We start from the raw sequence: 18133 nt of genomic DNA, 5'->3' as shown, positions 1-18133 counted from the left end.
AGACATATTTTTGGTTTTCTGATGCAGCATTTAATCTAAAGGGGTGATTGTGGCCTTGTCCTTACAAGTAACTCCATGACTTCTCAATCTGCTGGTCTAAAGTGGTCTGCTATCAGATTCCAAAATACTGAGGGAGACTTTTTGATTTTGCAACAGTGCAGTGCTGCCCCAGAACTTCAGGTGCACTAAACCTGAAAGTGACAGGTCTAGCGCCCCCTAGTGGCTAGAAGTTACAGTCCTGTTATAATGCCACAAACTTCAATGTATATTGCTGGCATTATTAGCTGCAAGTCTGTTGGAGTTATTCTCCACCAGTTTTGGACATCCAGAGACATAAAACTTCAGCCAATTCTTTTTTTTTTTTGCAAAATTGATCAACCTCAGGCAGACTAGATTGAATATAAGTGCATGTCAAATTATTTCCCTTCAAGGTGTATGGATTTTGCAAGAGACTGTATAGAAACACTACAAAAGTGTATAGTTTGTATTCCTTGGCATTTTCCATCTTTATTAGGAAGATGGATGTAGCCTCCTTTGAGGAATTACTACAGGATGTTACATCTTGCGTAATATTTACAGCTATGTTGTCAGTAGAGAGGTAAACATCAAAATCCTTTTTCTCTCTCTCTTCCAGGGTCCTGGAAACTGTAAAAAGTGTGCCAACTTTCAGGATGGTCTGTCCTGCGTGTCCCGTTGTCCCCAAGGCGTGCCAGGGGAGAATGACACCCTGGTGTGGAAATACGCAGATGAGAATAGAGTGTGCCAACTGTGCCACAAGAACTGCACTAAGGGGTAAACACGGCTGGGAACAGAGAACCGAGCAGAACATGAAGTTTCTGATTTGCAGATGTTTGTTTGCTGTTTCAATGGCGCGAGTCCGAAAGTGTTCAGCCAAGTTTACAGAAGTCAGGAGGTTTTATTGGCGACGAAACCAGAAAGCCAGACGACTATGTTGCTCTGTTTTTCCTTGTAGTCTTGCTGTCCTCATTCGATGTCTCCATTGGTTTCCCTCCCTTTTCATTTTATTTATTCTCGGGCTGCAGTATTTAATCTTAGCGGTCTGAACCCCTTTGTGGAGCGAAACAATACCGATACAAGTCGGACCTGAGAGCGGGGCCAAATGTTCCCTGTGATGTACAATCAACACTGAGCCTTGGTGGTATACGGATGAGTGAGAGGGAAAATGGTTCGGACATACCTTCAAACCGCCGAGAGCAGTCGTGTTACTGATCCTTTTTGTGTGTCTGCTGGAGAAAGAAGAAATTGATACACGCTTTTAAAACAGTTGCAGTAGTTTGGAAATGTGGAAATAAATAGTTCCCGGCTGACTCCAGTGATTTATGAATCCATTCAGGTTATTTAGTCTGAGTCGAATATTCTTGCTGGCAGAAGTAAAGAAGACAAAAAAAAGTGCAGCGGCAGTGATTGGTTTTTGATGGTTACTCACTGCGAAACCTTGCTCAGCTTCACACCACGAATGTTTATGCATTTATGGACTATATTTCATTAGAATATTTGCATTTAAACTGGAACACAAAGGAGAGAGCATATAACTCCCTTTTTAGCCTCTCTGCGCTGGCGGGCAGTCCATTCTACAGTTTTAAAATTATTTTATTTGGTTTGAAGTCTTTAAATGGTCTTACCTCCATGAGCTGCTCCACCTGCACTCCCCTTCTCGGTCCCTCAGATCAGCTGACCAGCTGTTGCTGGAGGTATCGAGGACAAATTAGAAAAGCCTCTTCAATAGACATTTTTACATCTACTCTTAAGATCCACCTCTACTCTTTGATTTTTTTAACCCATATCAGGTGTTAAGTTGTTGTTGTTGTTTTTTTCTTCTTGTCAGTGTTGTATTTCATGTTACTTTTACTTTGATAATTTTATTTCTACTTTTAATCATCTAATGTAGAACAGATTACTAGATCAATGTGTGCTTCTGTGCTTGTTTGTCTGTCTTGTTGTGTCTCTGCTCTGTCTTCTCTAACCTCCAGTCGGTCGATGCAGATGACCGTTCATACTGAGCCCGGTTCTGCTGGAGGTTTTCCTTCCCGTTAATGGGGAGTTTTTCTTTCCACTGTCGCTTCATGCTTGCTCAGTATGAGGGATTGCTGCAAAGCCATGGACAATGCAGACGACTCTTCCTGTAGCTCTACGCTTTTTCAGGAGAGAATGCTGCTTGTCGGGACTTTGATGCAATCAACTGGTTTCCTTATATAGGACATTTTTGACCAATCTGTATAATCTGACCCAATCTGTATAATATGATTGAACTTGATTTTGTAAAGTGCCTTGAGATGACATGTTTCATGATTTGGCGCTATATAAATAAAACTGAATTGAATTGAATTGAATAATGTTATTTGTTCTAAATTAAAAAAAATTTTTTTATCTACTTTAAATCATTCGCCTCTTGTTCAGCACTTTGGTCTCTGCCTGCTGTTTTTTAAAGTGCTTTATAGATAAAGTTGGCTTGGCATTTATGTGTTCCCAGATGCGCGGGACCGGGTCCGAACAGATGCCAAGACGAAGGGTGAGCTGAAAATTGACTGAATGTATTTGTATTTACGGCTATAAATGCTATACTGCATAAGAGTGGCGTAAAACGAATAGAAACCAAATAAACGAGGGGGCAATTGAATCCTTTTGGACAGAATTAGAGTCAGATGTTTTGGACCAATAGAATAGGGGTAGCGTGGGAAAATATGGAATTGGATTTTAGTATTTATCAGTTTTTTATTAGAAAATATCCTTCTTTCCTTCTCCTCAAATAATTCTGTCCTTCTCTACTTGCTTCCTTTTATCCATATTTTCTTTCCTTCCTTTGTTACTTTATTGTGTCCTTCCTTCCTTTTTTGTGCAGGGTCTTCTTTACTTTCTTCCTTTCTCCCTACATCCCTCCTTTGTGTCCTTCATTCCTTGGGTTCTTCAATTTTTCCTCATTTTCCTGTTTCCTTTCGTTCTTAGTTTTTTCTTACCTGCCTCATTCGTACCTCCTTTTTTTTTGGCCTTTCTAGTTTACTTCCTTCCTTCTGCCTTCCCTTTGTCCCAACATTTCTCCATTGTCTCCATTCTTTTGTTGGCTCCTTCATTCCATCACACTTTGCCTCCTTCCTTCCTTTGCGTCCTCCCTGCCTTCCTCCACATTTAAACCTTACCACTTCAAAGTGAACTTTTAATATTTTATATACTCGGGGGAACGGGGTTTGAAAAAGTTTTCAATTTCTATATTTAATTTGTTTAGGAACCTTGCTAGAATGACTACCAGATATCCGCCTAATTGTATTTATTAGCGTTTGGATCCCAAAAAAGGAAGTTGGTGGATTTGTGTTACGGCTCAAACAAAGCAGATCTCTGAAGACCACCAGAAAGATGAAGTAGTCAACCCTGATCAGGCTGGAAAATGTAGCAAATTTATGTTGGGGGTCTGTTTGGACTCCAGCAATCCGCAGTCAGACAGATTGTGTACAAATGTGGGGAAACTCAAGACCATTGTTACTCTGACCAGAACTGGTTGACCAACAACTATTGGTCATGTCATGAAAAACCCAGTATAACTTCTAAGAAACCGAGCAGGCATTTCCCACTTTGGCTAAGGTTTCAGGGCGTCATCAAGAGAACACTAAACAACAATGGTGTTCATGGAAAAGCTGGATGGAAAAAGCTGCTGCCTGCCAAAACAAAGCCTCGCTACCTGTGTGCGGATTTTCACAGAAACCCTGCACAGGCTGTCGGATCTCAGTTTGAGCTACTTTTGAGAAGCAGCAGGAAGACCCCCCTAAGAACACAATCTGTGCAATTCGAGGTCTCCAGAAAAAAAACCAAAAAAAGCTTTGTGATAATCGAGCTAAATGATTGCAAGCCAAAAGGAATATTGAAAAAAAGACAGGTGCCGTGCAGTTTGTGTAAGTGAAAGCAGACTCCAGAGTCGAACCTGTTCTGTACAAAGGAATAAGCAAAACATTTCTAGCAGTATAGGAACAGATCAGGAAGTAGTTGTAAGAGAATCATCAAGCACAATCACAGCTAAGAAATGGTGCTTTTGCCTCTTTCAGGCAATTCAGTTCTGCATACATATCCATTCCATACAGATCCGTTTCATATAGAACATATCAGAAAAATCAAACTCTTCTCTTCAGCTCACCTCGCAGGTTTTCTGTTAGATTAAGGACTGAGATGGTCGTTAAAGAAGTGTCACTTTGTGTTCTGGTGAACCTCTTGTTCATCTTGCCTTACCTTTTTGATCATTAATGTGCTGAAAGCTCCACCTATGACCCACTTATTAAGTTTTCTGACAATGGTCAATAGGTTTTGCTTAAAATACGGCATTGCAAAGATTCCATGATGTTATTGCACTTCCCAAGGTGTTTGTAAAAGAAACAGGCCCACAGTCTGACAGAGGCCCCACCGTGCTTAGCAGTCGACGTGAGGTGCTCCTACGTTTTCTTTGGTGGTTCTTACACCAGACCCACCTGGAGTGTTTGTTGCCTAAAGGTGCAATCTTAGTCTCCTCTGGCCAAAGCACAAAGGTCCAGTTATAGGGAGAGTGGGGTTTAAAAAAACTCTTCATATAAGTTTGAAATTACCGTCACTTCCATTTAAAAAAAAAAAACAGGAAAACTGAAACTAACAAATTGCAAATTAGAATTTTGTAGACACGCTGATAAATTTTAAAAAGTTAAGATTTAATTCAGTTGTATTTATAGTTATTATGCCCCTTGTAATCTTCTCCTTACATGGGATTTTTCCTCACTCAATTAATTCTCTGTTATTATAGGCTGGATTTGTCAATCACAAAATGAGATTATTGTGCTGCAAATTTGTTTTAAGGTTCCATTGACCAGAAGTGCCAACAAAATCCCCCCGTTCCCCCACCCCTGTACAAAACATATATTTTTAGCAATTTATTCTAGTTTTGTTTATCTATTTTTTATTCTCTTGTATTTCTTCATATACTATGTTAGGCTTCTTTATATTTATATAGCTAAATCTGTTTTTTATTTCTATGTCTGAAAGGCCCTCAGGTTCCTCCATCATTGCAGCAGGGGTGATTGGGGGGCTGCTGGCTGTTCTGGTTGCAGGCCTCTCTGTCTCTGTGCTGCTGCGTCGGCGCCACATCAAGAGGAAGAGGACGATGCGCAGATTGCTCCAGGAGAGAGAGGTGAGTAGAGGCAGCTAGAGCCCTAAACACAAACTTGCATTTTTATTGTAATTTTTTTTTTGTCACGCTTCTATAAGTTTCTCTTTTTCTATGCAGCTGGTTGAACCTCTCACTCCGAGTGGACAGGCACCAAACCAAGCTTTGCTGCGGATACTGAAGGAACCTGAGTTTAGGAAAATTAAAGTGCTGGGATCAGGAGCTTTCGGTACAGTTTACAAGGTAGTTACAGGTTTGGCTTGCATAATACCTCGTTGTAAAACAGAAACTCCAGTGCTGAGCAGTTTGGAAACTCCGTAGCTGTGTAGTGTTGAGTTCTCACACGTCTGCATATGTTTTCAATGTTTTAATTACGACACATTTTTCAGTTGCTACATCATGCATGACTGGCTTCGCTGTTGCCGTCAGAGCTGTTGCTCTAATCACACTCGGGGATTTGTATTTAGGACACGAGCCTCCGCCCTACCGTCTATCTGTTTATTTCCATCCTTAATTGAGAGGTTAAATCATTGAACAGAGAACAGAAACACATTTTTGTGAGAGTGGATTTCTGTTTGTTATACTGATTGACATGTGCGGCTTGAATTAGATAACTAGAAAGTTAATTTATTTCAGTAATTCAACTTAAAAAGGGAAACTTGAAGAAAGAAAAATACATTATTTATCCACAAAGTATTATTCCAAGCTTTTATTTTTGATTATTTAATTGTTAATGGCTGAGAGCTAATGAACACAAAAAATTCAGAATACTAGAATATTACAAAAATACCAAGCCTGCTGTTAAGTGTTTCCATGAACTTTACAGTCTAAGAAACCAATACTTGGTTTTCTCTCCCTTTGAATGAATGACTGTATCAATGCAGCCTGGCATTGAGGTGATCAGGTGGCTCTGTTGAGGTTTTAATGAAGCCCAGGTTGCTTTTACAGTGACTTTCATGCTTATCTGCATTGCTGGGTCTTGTTTCTCTCATCCACCTCTTGAAAATAGCTCATACTTTCTCTGCCAGGGTACATTAATGTGAGTGTGGTGGCCGGTAAACCACGTTGATATCTTGGTAATTAAAACGGTTATTAGTGCTTTTGGTTGTATAGGTAGGACTCAAATCCCACTCAAGATGAAATCAATTCAATTCAATTGAATATTTATATAGCGCCAATTCATGAAACATGTCATCTCAAGGCACTTTACAAAGTCAAAATCAATCATATTATACAGATTGGGTTAGATTATACAGATTGGTCAAAAATTTCCTATAGAAGGGAACCAGTTGATTGCATCAAAGTCCCAACAAGCAGCATTCAGTCCTGGAGAAGCGTAGAGCTACAGGGAGAGTTGTCTGCATTGTCCATGGCTTTGCAGCAATCCCTCATACTGAGCAAGCATGAAGCGACAGTGGAAAGAAAAACTCCCCATTAACGGCAAGGAAAAAACCTCCAGCAGAACCGGGCTCAGTATGAACGTTCATCTGCCTCGACCGACTGGGGGTTACAGAAGAGAGAGAAGAGACACAACAAGAGAGACAAAAAAAGCATAGAAGCACACATTGATCCAGTAATCTGTTCTACATTAGATGGTAATAGCAGGTGATCTGTCTTCCCTGGATGATGTCACAGATAACAGAACACCAGACCAGATGTACCTACTATGAAGAAAAAAAAGAGAGAGAACAAAAAGTTATAAGCAGAAATGATGACAAGCAATGCATAATTGAAGAACAGTAGAACTCTATAGAGTGAGAAAATTAGATCCTGATGTCCTCCATTAGCCTAAGCCCATAGAAGCACATCCCCATAGGTAGGTCAGGGCAACATAAGCCACTCTAGTTATAAGCTTTGTCAAAAAGGAAAGTTTTAAGATTAGTCTTAAAAGTAGACAGGGTGTCTGCCTCACGGACAAAAACTGGGAGTTGGCATCTCCCTAAAGCTTGTCTGCAGAGGGAAGCATCGAGTGCAGTGGACCTTTCTGGTAGATGTCTGTGCTGACTTTGGGCTTGATCAAACACATTGGATCAAGACCAGCAGACAGCACAACTCCCCAAATCATCACTAACTGTGCACATTTATCTGCTACAAATTTTTCCTTCCAATCAACATTCTATTAATTTGCTTAAATTCAGCCCCATGTGAAGAGCCGGCTTTCCTGGTTTCCTTTCCTTGTAGAGGGTGTCAGAGATGGTCTTCTGGACAACATGTCAAATGTGCAGCTTCCCTATGATTGGTCTTATCCCCATGATAGGTCATAACATAAAATATATGGATTAAAACTCCTTTTTCTGTTGGTCACTTTGCGTGTTATGAATCTCATCAATATGACTTCCCCTTTTTAAATTGTATTACTTACTTTTTTCAGGTATATTGTACTTTTTAAAGATGCACCTCTACAACATTTGTAGGTTTTGATAAAAAGTACATTTCCCATAGACTAGTAAAGAACCTGCAAAGTGAGTGTTTGTTTGTAACCCCTTTTTAAATTGTATACCATTTATGTACCTGCTTTTATGATCTCCTGACATTTCAAGTATAGAAAGTATAAAAAAACACTGTGTCATTGCAGGGTCTTTGGGTCCCAGAAGGAGAGGATGTGAAGATCCCAGTGGCTATTAAGGTTCTGAGAGAGGCCACATCACCAAAAGCCAACCAAGAGATCTTGGATGTAGGTTTTTATTTATTTTATTTTATTAATTTCTGGACTTCAATCTTACCGTAAGAGACATTCATTAAATGTGGTCGTATCCAGTCTATTCTGGTTGGGTGTGAGCTTTCATTGTGAAAGGAAAGTGAAACAGAATATAACAAATGTTTTCATTTCATGAACAACAAATCAGCAGCGGCGACTGCAGTTTATCTTGCGGTTCATAGCACATTCAGCCTTTTTATGAAGCTAACGAGAGTTTGTTTTTTTTCCTTGCAATAAAGTGTGTGTCACATTACACACCGAGCCTCTGTTGGGAGTTTTGGGAAATGGGATTAATTCGTTGGAAGGCAACGGGTAGGCGACGGTATGTAATTACGAAGCCGAGGTGCTCGGGGAAGAAACGGCGCTCTGAAGCCGGAGCCTGTTCTTAATGCGCCGTCGCAAACAGACAAATCGGCATCCCAAATGTGGCGTTCTGTGGTCGAGCCGCTGGGTTTGCCTTCCGAGTAAATGCTGTCGCATTCATGAAGTCACGTTAAAGTCTGACTGGGGGGCATTGAAGAAAGGAGAAAAAAAAAAAAGAAAAGATTAAGATCTTCAAAGCACCCTTTTATATCTGGCTGTCAGAATCACAAAGCTCCATGCAAAGGGTTTATTAACCGAACAGCGCTGACACACTGTAATAAGCATGGAGAAAATATCTGGCCTGCAATTATTCGTGCAGCGGCAGGGTACCTCCTAAGCAAAGCTCGGTTTGCAGTGCTGTTTGCTCACGTCTCCGTGCGAGAAGCCAAAGCTATTACTTTTTTTTTTTACTTCCCTTTTTTTTTTTTTTTTTTTGTCCTGGACTGTGCTGATTATCGACATGTTTCTTTTCCTTTTTTTCTTTTTTTTCTTCTCTAAAGCAGCTTTTCTGGTATGATGACTGAAAGTTTCCACTCTCAGGCAATAAAATAGAGCTGGCTGTGTGTGACTGACTGCTGCTAAGAGACTTATCCCCCAACACTCTGTATCCCACAGATGTTTCTCAAGCTATCAGTTGCCTGGATAAACAAGCACATTTCTACCAAGAGTTCTGCTAAAATGGGCTGCAAGACATGTTATTTTTTTTTTTCTTCTTCGATTTGTAAAAAATGAACCTAACACGTGACATGTTCCTGTTAGGAAGCTTATGTGATGGCCAGCGTGGAGCACCCACATGTGTGCCGTCTGCTGGGTATCTGCCTCACCTCCACGGTGCAGCTCATAACGCAGCTGATGCCGTACGGCTGCCTGCTGGACTACGTCCAAGAAAACAAGGACAATATCGGCTCCCAGCACCTGCTTAACTGGTGTGTTCAGATCGCCAAGGTGAGAGAGAGAGGAATCGCTTTTTACTTCGCTTTATACGAAGCTGTATGTCTCATATCGCAGGGCAAGCATCAAAAACTATCAAAAGACCTGCTCTCATGCCTAAGCTCTCTCCAAACTTCCTTTCTCTCTAAAGGGTATGAACTACCTGGAGGAGCGCCACCTAGTGCACCGTGACTTGGCAGCCAGAAACGTCCTGGTCAAAACTCCTCATCATGTCAAGATCACTGACTTTGGGCTGGCCAAACTCCTCAACGCAGATGAGAAAGAATACCACGCAGATGGAGGGAAGGTCAGTTACATCTTACAGAGGGTTTTATATATATATATATATATATATATATATATATATATATATATATATATATATATATATATATATATATATATATATATATATATATATATATTATATAGGGGGAATTTGCCATGGGTGGATATCCAACTAAACAGTCATGTAACATTGCCATATATTTCTTTCTGAGGTTGTTTTCAATTACTATTTGTGTTGAAAAATATGTGTACTTTAGTTTATAGTGTTCCTAGCTTGCACATGCATACATTTGATCTTGGCTTGTAATCTCAAAAGAGGTATAATGACAAATTTTTTTGTTGTTGTAATACCTTAATTGTGCATACGTCTATTTTAAGCATATATATTAGTTGCATATATGCTTTGCCTCAGTATCCATGCCATAACTTGATGATTTCCCAAACATTCCTCTCATTTCGACCCAGCCTGGTCAGAAGTTCAATTACTGGGTAACAAAAACTATCAGGCAGAAGAAGCGCTTTGGTTTATTGATTAATAATGTAAAAAAAAAAATATCTTTGCTCAGATATCCACATATTGTCAAATCAGGAGTCGGATGCAGAGAATACTAATTTCTTTCAATTTCTTATACACTACAAATGAAAAAATTTGGAGAGTAAACTTGTACAACAGATGTTATAGGTTTATTGGTATAGTTTGCAATACAAAAAACATGATTATTCTAGAATAAGTCTGTTATCAGAATGTGAAATTCAAAGTGTAACTTTGTGTACGGATTGAGTAAAGTAATGTAAGTAATAATGACCGGACCATCTTGAGCTGAAACGTCAGCGCTCTGTGCACAGCTCATGAGCGACCCAAGGGGTTAGAAAATTATTAGCTGGACTAGCTGTCATTTCAATCACTTCAAGCAGTCGCCACGCCATCCGCTACAAACAGCAGCATTTGTGCCGACTTGTAGGAAAATCCATAGCAGCCTGATTTATCTGGGGATCATGATACGTTCGATAACATAACATGCATTGAAAGGCTTTGCTGGAACGTTATTTACTTGAAGCCGCATATATTTGCACAGCATCAAAAGGCAAGGCGAACGAGCAGCGAGGCGGGGTATAATGTTGGCCCGTGGTTGCATGCATCATGGAACACGTGACGCATGGGAAGCTGTAATCTAACCCCATGAGTCAGGTAATCTCATGCTGTTTACCCCTCTTTGTTCCTCAGGTACCGATAAAATGGATGGCTCTGGAATCAATCCTGAAAAGAACCTACACTCACCAGAGCGACGTCTGGAGCTACGGTGAGACTAACGCTCCAAATCCACAGCAAAAAAAGAGAGAGACAGCAGGCTCAATTTGTGGCAGCGGCATGTGACACCGGCACTTCCTGTGGCATGCTGTGATTTGTGGCATGCGGAGTGGCATGCGGTGTGGCATGCGGTGTGGCATCCGGAGTGGCATCCGGAGTGGCATGCGGTGTGGCATGCGGAGTGGCATGCGGTGTGGCATGCGGTGTGGCATCCGGAGTGGCATGCGGTGTGGCATGCGTTGTGGCATGCGGAGTGGCATGCGGTGTGGCATGCGGAGTGGCATGCGGTGTGGCATGCGGTGTGGCATGCGGAGTGGCATGCGGAGTGGCATGCGGTGTGGCATGCGTTGTGGCATGCGGAGTGGCATGGTGTGGCATGCGGTGTGGCATGCTGCGGCACTTAATGTGGCATGCTGTGTGGCATGCGGTGTGGCATGCGGTGTGGAACTGCTGTTTCTGTTTTTACGCAAACTGTTTGTTACAGACGTCTGTTACACTATAGCTACTTGTAAATAATCATATTTTTATTGCATTATTTCCAATAAAAGCTGAACCTCCACCAAGTCCTGGCACTTCTTGTGACACCTCCACCAACTACTGGCTCTTCTTGTGGCAGCAGGAGTGGCAATTGCGGTGGTGGCTGCAGGACTTTCACTGGTATGCACTTACCAAGAAGATGTCACGGCTGTTGCTGCATTCCTGTTGCTGTGTGTGGGCAAATGATTTGTTAGCTACCCGTTACTCTTTAACTACTTCCAAATAATCATGTTTTATTCATATTATTTCCAATAAAACCTTGTTTAATAACCGCCAGCTCTGTGGCAGCTGCAGTGGCATACATCCGTCACAAGGTGTCACTAATCCGGCATGCCACCTGCCGCCCTTCTGCGAAAATGCTTAGATTTTTGGGTTATTTAATACCTACTATATATTTACATTCAATTATTCATGTATTAAATTCACATAATTTAACAAACATTTTCAAGCAATTTAATACAAAAGTTATAAGGTTACTGTATGTGTGGTTTAACTCGTGATTAGATAAACAAATGTGGTGATATAAATACATCACTTGAAAACACACTGGCACGCTGTGGCCGTTAGGTGCCACAAAGACGATCATGTATTCAGTGATGTATTTATATCACCACATTTGTTTCTCTAATCACGAGTTGAACCACACATACAGTAACCTTATAACTTTTGTATTAAATTGCTTGAAAATGTTTGTTAAATTATGTGAATTTAATACATGAATAATTGAATGTAAATATATAGTAGGTATTAAATAACCCGAAAATCTAAGCATTTTCGCAGAAGGGCGGCAGGTGGCATGCCGGATTAGTGACACCTTGTGGCGGATGTAGCTGCCACAAAGCTGGCGGTTATTAAACAAGGTTTTATTGGAAATAATATGAATAAAACATGATTATTTGGAAGTAGTTAAAGAGTAACGGGTAGCTAACAAATTATTTGCCCACACACAGCAACAGGAATGCAGCAACAGCCGTGACATCTTCTTGGTAAGTGCATACCAGTGAAAGTCCTGCAGCCACCACCGCAATTGCCACTCCTGCTGCCACAAAAAGAGCCAGTAGTTGGTGGAGGTGTCACAAGAAGTGCCAGGACTTGGTGGAGGTTCAGCTTTTATTGAAAATAATGCAATAAAAATATGATTATTTACAAGTAGCTATAGTGTAACAGACGTCTGTGACAAACAGTTTGCGTAAAACAGAAACAGCAGTTCCACACCGCATGCCACACCGCATCCCACACCGCATGCCATATAGCATGCCACACCGCATGCCACCGCATGCCACTCCGCATGCCACTCCGCATGCCACAGCATGCCACACCGCATGCCACTCCGCATGCCACACCGTATGCCACACCGCATGCCACTCCGCATGCCACTCCGCATGCCACTCCGCATGCCACACCGCATGCCACTCCGCATGCCACACCGCATGCCACATCGCATGCCACTCCGCATGCCACACCACATGCCACTCCGCATGCCACTCCGCATGCCACAAATCACCGCATGCCACAGGAAGTGCCGGTGTCAGATGCCGCTGCCACAAATTGAGCTCGGCCCTGCTGAAAAAAGACTTGCAGTCTTCCAGATTGAGCTTGAATTCCTGTGTAATTCCTGAATAGAGAAAACAGCCGGGCGCTTGCGCTGCTCCTGAGTATTGACGACAGTTTCACGAGAAAGTGTCGAGGAAAGTGTTTTTTTATCGGCGAGCAGAGCAGAAAGGAGATTCTCTTTTTAGGAGCTTTATGCAGGCTGTTGTTTAAAAGCTACCAAACACTTTGAAGCACAAATAAAAAGGAAATATGTACTTTGCAGCATCTGACACAGGTAGCGCACACCTACACAGCAGCAGGTTCAGGGGGACGGTTTTACATCCGAGGAAAACGTAGTCTCATCCCACTCAAGTCATTCCTTCACTTCATGACTGAACATACGGAGAAGTGCCTACACACACATACACACACACACACACACACTGAAACCATACACAGCAAAGCTTTTTTAGAGCAGGCCTGCTTCCAACATTTCCTCTCCCGAGGGCTCGGTACCGCCCCCTGCTCAATCTGGCAAACGCATCAGCAGATCCTGGCAGAAGTGATCGACTTCCTTTCCTCCTCCTTATTTTATTTATTTATTTTTTTTCTCCCCTCGTTCGGTTCCTCCAACCCGGAGATGCATCCTGTCAACTCCCACTCCCGCACGCGGAGCCAATTTGTCCGTGTTTTGAGAGTGTGGGATTTTTTTGAGACTAGAACATCCTGTCAACTTCTGTTTCTTCTCTTTTATCGGATGGAGGGGGGGGCAAAAAACAAAAGTGAATGACAGCTCGACGATGGTCTGACATTTAACGACTGCTTTTCGCGTCTGTACCGTAGGTGTGACCGTCTGGGAACTGATGACGTTCGGCACCAAGCCGTACGACGGGATTCCAGCCAGTGAGATAGCCGGAATCCTGGAGAAAGGAGAGCGTCTGCCTCAGCCGCCAATCTGCACCATCGACGTCTACATGATCATGGTGAAATGTAAGCACTTCTTCCGGAGTTGAAATTCGCACAGCGTTGCAAAAAGTGTTCGTGGCCCTAGCGTTTTTTGTCAGTTCTTTCACATCGCTGCCAGAAACTCGAATGCATTTCATCGGGATTTTATGTGATAGACGCAGATCAGTGCATATTTCTGAAGGGGATGGAAAATGATTCATGGTGATCCATCATGGCTCAATACTTCCAGAGCAATCTCAGCTGCAGCCTTTTTTTGGCCATGTCGTTAGCAGCTTTCAGCATCACGACTTGCCATGAATTATCTGTATGATTTACATCTGATGGTGAAGATTCTCAGTCATCCAGGTCATGGCCATTCCAAAAAGAGTAAAAAACAAAGCGACTGGACTTGTTTTCCGTAGTTGAAGACGTTTCGCTTCAACTACGGAACTACGGAACTACGGAGACATTAAGCCTTAATGTCTTTAACGACCGCCCATTACTAAGGGGTGGACCTTTTTCGGTTGTATTTGCATGTTATCTAAGCCATTACAAGGCCTTTGTTTGGGCAGCAGTATAAAGCTTGGTACTCCACATTACTCCAGACTTTTTGAATTGAGAAAGCTTCCTGGAGAGGAAGCCAAACGTCTTCAACTACGGAAAGCAAGTCCAGTTGCTTTGTTTTTTACTTTTTTTTGGAATTTGCATCCAATCTTTGACTAGGCCATCCTAACACATGGAAAATACTTTGATCTGAAGCCTTCCGGTTTAACGCTGGATGTTTAACCTCCGCCCCAATTTTAAGCTTTCTTCAGGGTTCTCCGGTGCTTCGCTCTATCTTCAGTCCCATCAAATTTAGTCTCCTAGCTGAAGAAAAGTGTCCCCACAGCCGGATGCTACCACCAGCATGGTTCGCAGAGAACATTGCGTATACAAGGACGAGATGCAGTGGTAGTTCCTCCACATAGGCCAGCAACTTGAAATGTGGTCTCATCCCACCACAGCGGGTTATGCTCCATGTTTCAGTTTTAAGCGTAGGGATTTCAAATGGGTTTCTTTCACGAATAGCTTCCTGTTTGCCACTTTTCTATGAAGGCCAGGTTTGTTGAGTTCATAACTACAACAACAACAACAACAACTGTCTTCCTCTTAGCAGATTCTCCCACCTGAGTTGTAGATCTCTGCAGCTCCTCCAGATTTACCATGCATTGCCCTCTCGTCTACATTTCTCTGAATAATACTCTCCTTGCCTTCAGGTCATTCAAACTTTGATATGGTGTTTTGTAACTCAGAATAAAGGTGGCTTTCAGATTGCTTGTGCAAAATGTCAAAAACATCTCTTATACCTTGTAAACAATTCCACGTTGTTTTGTGTTGCTCTATGACATAAAATGCTATTAAAACAAATCAACATTTATGGTTGTAAAGTGAAAAAGACAACTCAATTAGAACATTGAACATACGCGCTTAAGTTTTCATTGACCCAACAGTTAGCGAGTTTCCAGTGTATAACTGTTCCACTTTAAATGTTAGTAATATTATTCACATTAATTATCTCTACTTATGTGTCTATACAGGTTGGATGATTGATGCAGAGAGCCGGCCTCATTTTCGAGAACTGATAGCCGAGTTCAGCAAAATGGCTCGCGATCCGCCCCGCTACCTCGTCATTCAGGTAGAAATGCACCTGGCCTCCGGCCGCTCCGAGGTGCAGTCAGTCTGACTTTAACTGCGCGATAGAGCAACCACACGCTCTTTCTTTTTTTTTTTCAGGGCGACGATCGCATGCACCTGCCAAGTCCGACGGACACCAAGTTCTACCGCAGCCTGATCAGCGGGGAGGACCTGGAGGATGGCGTCGATGCAGACGAGTACTTGGTGCCGCAGCACGGCTTCTTCAGCAGCCCCAGCACCTCCTACACACCGCTTCTTCACTCCATGGTGTGTCCCTGCATGAGCAAAATGCAATGAGAAATTGTCTTCCGTGTTAAGAACATTAATATTACGTTCTGAAAAGGCAAATACAGATTTAGTCCTGATGCTGGAGAAAAACGTTTCCCTGCATTTCCTTAATTTTGCAGTTATGTTTTTCATTTTCTAACATCTAAAAGTGTGTGCTGTTAGACCACTGGTCCAGTATTATACAGGTTTTGACAATATAAAAAAAAAAAAAAAAAGATTGTGTTTTTTTGATGGGAAACAAATGCTGACATTGGCAAAAAAAAAAGTTTAGCAATGGCATAAAAACTGACCACAGGTTCTCAGTGGGTTTAAGATCTGGAATCCTTTTGTTCCTTGGGTTCCAACGTTCAAAGTTCAGGGGTCTCATTTAGAAAACTTTGCGTGGAATCCATACAAAAAGTGTACGTGCACCAAAAAATATTCAGGTTTACAAAACCATGGGCACGCACACCAGCACACAACTTTTCCTTTATAGAAAGCAGCTGCACTTGAATGTTTGCATACCAGGTTCCTCCTCATGTTCGGCTCTCTACACGCCCAGATTCGATGATAAATGCTCAATGCAAAGCCCCTCATGAACGTTAATGTATGTTAAAAATGGGTCAGCTGATCAATTTTTTTTCATCATGGTGACGTGGCAGCCACGGAGAAAAGGCAAAGAAACTAAACTAAGTAGTTAATAAGTTGTTTAATAAGTTGTTAAAAAGTAAACAACGCCGTGCTGCGTGTGGAACTCCCCCTGTGGCTGTGCGCTCAGATCGATACTCAGAGGAGGGAGGGAGAGGAATGACAGGTTTCCCCACGGAAATGTTCTCTGGACATTTATTTAACATTTAAGATGCCGAATGTTGTTGTTTTTTAGTATTATTTGAAATGTCCCATATGTATGCTTAAGTGTCACCAGAGCAAGAATGAATAAGACTGTAGTTTTGAATGCTTATGATTAAAAGGCAAGGCAAGTTTATTCGCAAAGCACTTTTCAGTAATAAGGCGATTTCAAAGCGCTGAAGGATCTATGATTAAAGTCTTATATGGAGTGAAATTGAACGTCTAAGCTTGGCTGCAAGTCACCACTTTACCATCTGCGTCACCAATTTCCCCTGTCTCCAAAATGAGCGAACGGCCGGGTCAGAGCTGCCGTGAGGACCGCACATTTTCCCGTCAACTTTTTTCTTTCATAGATCCCAACTTTTGTGAGGAAAGTGCCGTACGCACATTTCAGACCCCATTTTGTCCATACGCAGGCTTTATAAATGAGACCCCAGATCTTTTAAACACATTCTTTCACACTTTTTTCTTGTGAATTGTCCTCCATCGTGCTGGAAAGTACAGAGATAATTGTCTTATTGTTCTTGGATTCTCAGAAGAAGTTGCTCTTGGGGGATATTTTGATACCGGTATATTCATGGCAGAGCTCTTGAGCAGAATTGCTAGTAAGCCCACTCTCTTGGAGGAGAACCAGTTGCGTACGTGGATTGCTTCAGGATACTTCAATGTTGGCACCACACTCACACTCACAAGACTCATGGTGCTTCTATCAACAATCAGAAGTAGGATCCATTGGATGAAAACCATTTGCACCATCAGGTCAAGCTCGTCTGCTAATCTTTTATATCTCTGAATCATTCTGCTAATAAGACTGACAGTGATTTCAGTTGGACTCCTTCACAGCTTTTCTGAGCTTTCACTATATTTTTTACTGAAAATACTTTGGCATATTGTTTTTGAGAGTAAACATCCAATAGCAATGTCTGTTTGCTATAAAGTGAACTCTTTAGTCTGTTGAAGCTAACCGCTAACTTCTGAAATCCATCAATTCAGTCCGCAAAAGAAGGTATAAATGATCGCGGTATCCCCCACTGTACAGCAGTGAAATGTCTTATGTTGATGACCTAATACTAACACAAGATGGCACTGTTTTACCAGGAAGCAGATCCTGATTTGTTCTTTAAGTGCATTTTTTGAAGCACCATCAAGCATCTGAAATTCATAAGAGGTTGCAGGAGCTAAGTTGAAGAATGTTTACTCACGTTGCCATATTAATCTGCAATTTATCTTTCCATTCTACTTTTTTGGAAAAATATGGCACCTTCTGTAGATACATTTAAATAAAATTATCTTGCTGACCTGGTTCATCATAAGTACTTCTGATCATAAAATGTTTTTTAAAAAAATCAGACTCAGGGAGCATGTTCTGATGCATGAATGATGAGAGAAAGAAAACCAAAACAGACCAGGAAAAGCTATATTGGTGCATCTCTAGTTCAACAAACTAGCTTTGTATTTGAGATTCAGCTGGAAAGTTTTGTTTTTTTATTATTTTATTATTTTTTATTATCTGGCTCTTTTAAATAACTTAAATAAGAGATGCACAAATCAATCAGATTGGATTCTGTCTTTTTTTTCCCCATCAGCTCAGATTACACTAATGATA

At 41.6% G+C, this 18133-nt stretch overlaps 1 protein-coding gene across 1 annotated transcript in view; it reads left to right on the top strand.

Moving 5' to 3' along the window:
* egfra (epidermal growth factor receptor a (erythroblastic leukemia viral (v-erb-b) oncogene homolog, avian)) overlaps window positions 1-18133 on the top strand; it is a 69186-nt gene that overhangs the window by 44463 nt on the left and 6590 nt on the right. Inside the window, exons 15-25 of the mRNA XM_036138335.1 lie at window positions 635-792; window positions 2492-2530; window positions 5014-5158; window positions 5255-5377; window positions 7710-7808; window positions 8955-9140; window positions 9277-9432; window positions 10639-10714; window positions 13636-13782; window positions 15315-15412; window positions 15511-15678. Coding sequence (XP_035994228.1) covers window positions 635-792; window positions 2492-2530; window positions 5014-5158; window positions 5255-5377; window positions 7710-7808; window positions 8955-9140; window positions 9277-9432; window positions 10639-10714; window positions 13636-13782; window positions 15315-15412; window positions 15511-15678 — 1395 coding nt within the window. The remainder of the gene's footprint in view (window positions 1-634; window positions 793-2491; window positions 2531-5013; window positions 5159-5254; window positions 5378-7709; window positions 7809-8954; window positions 9141-9276; window positions 9433-10638; window positions 10715-13635; window positions 13783-15314; window positions 15413-15510; window positions 15679-18133) is intronic.

This window comes from Fundulus heteroclitus, chromosome 6 (assembly GCF_011125445.2).
Source record: "Fundulus heteroclitus isolate FHET01 chromosome 6, MU-UCD_Fhet_4.1, whole genome shotgun sequence".
NCBI lineage: Eukaryota > Metazoa > Chordata > Actinopteri > Cyprinodontiformes > Fundulidae > Fundulus > Fundulus heteroclitus.
Note: the sequence above shows the minus strand (reverse complement) of the source record. Positions and strands in the feature narration are given on the sequence as shown.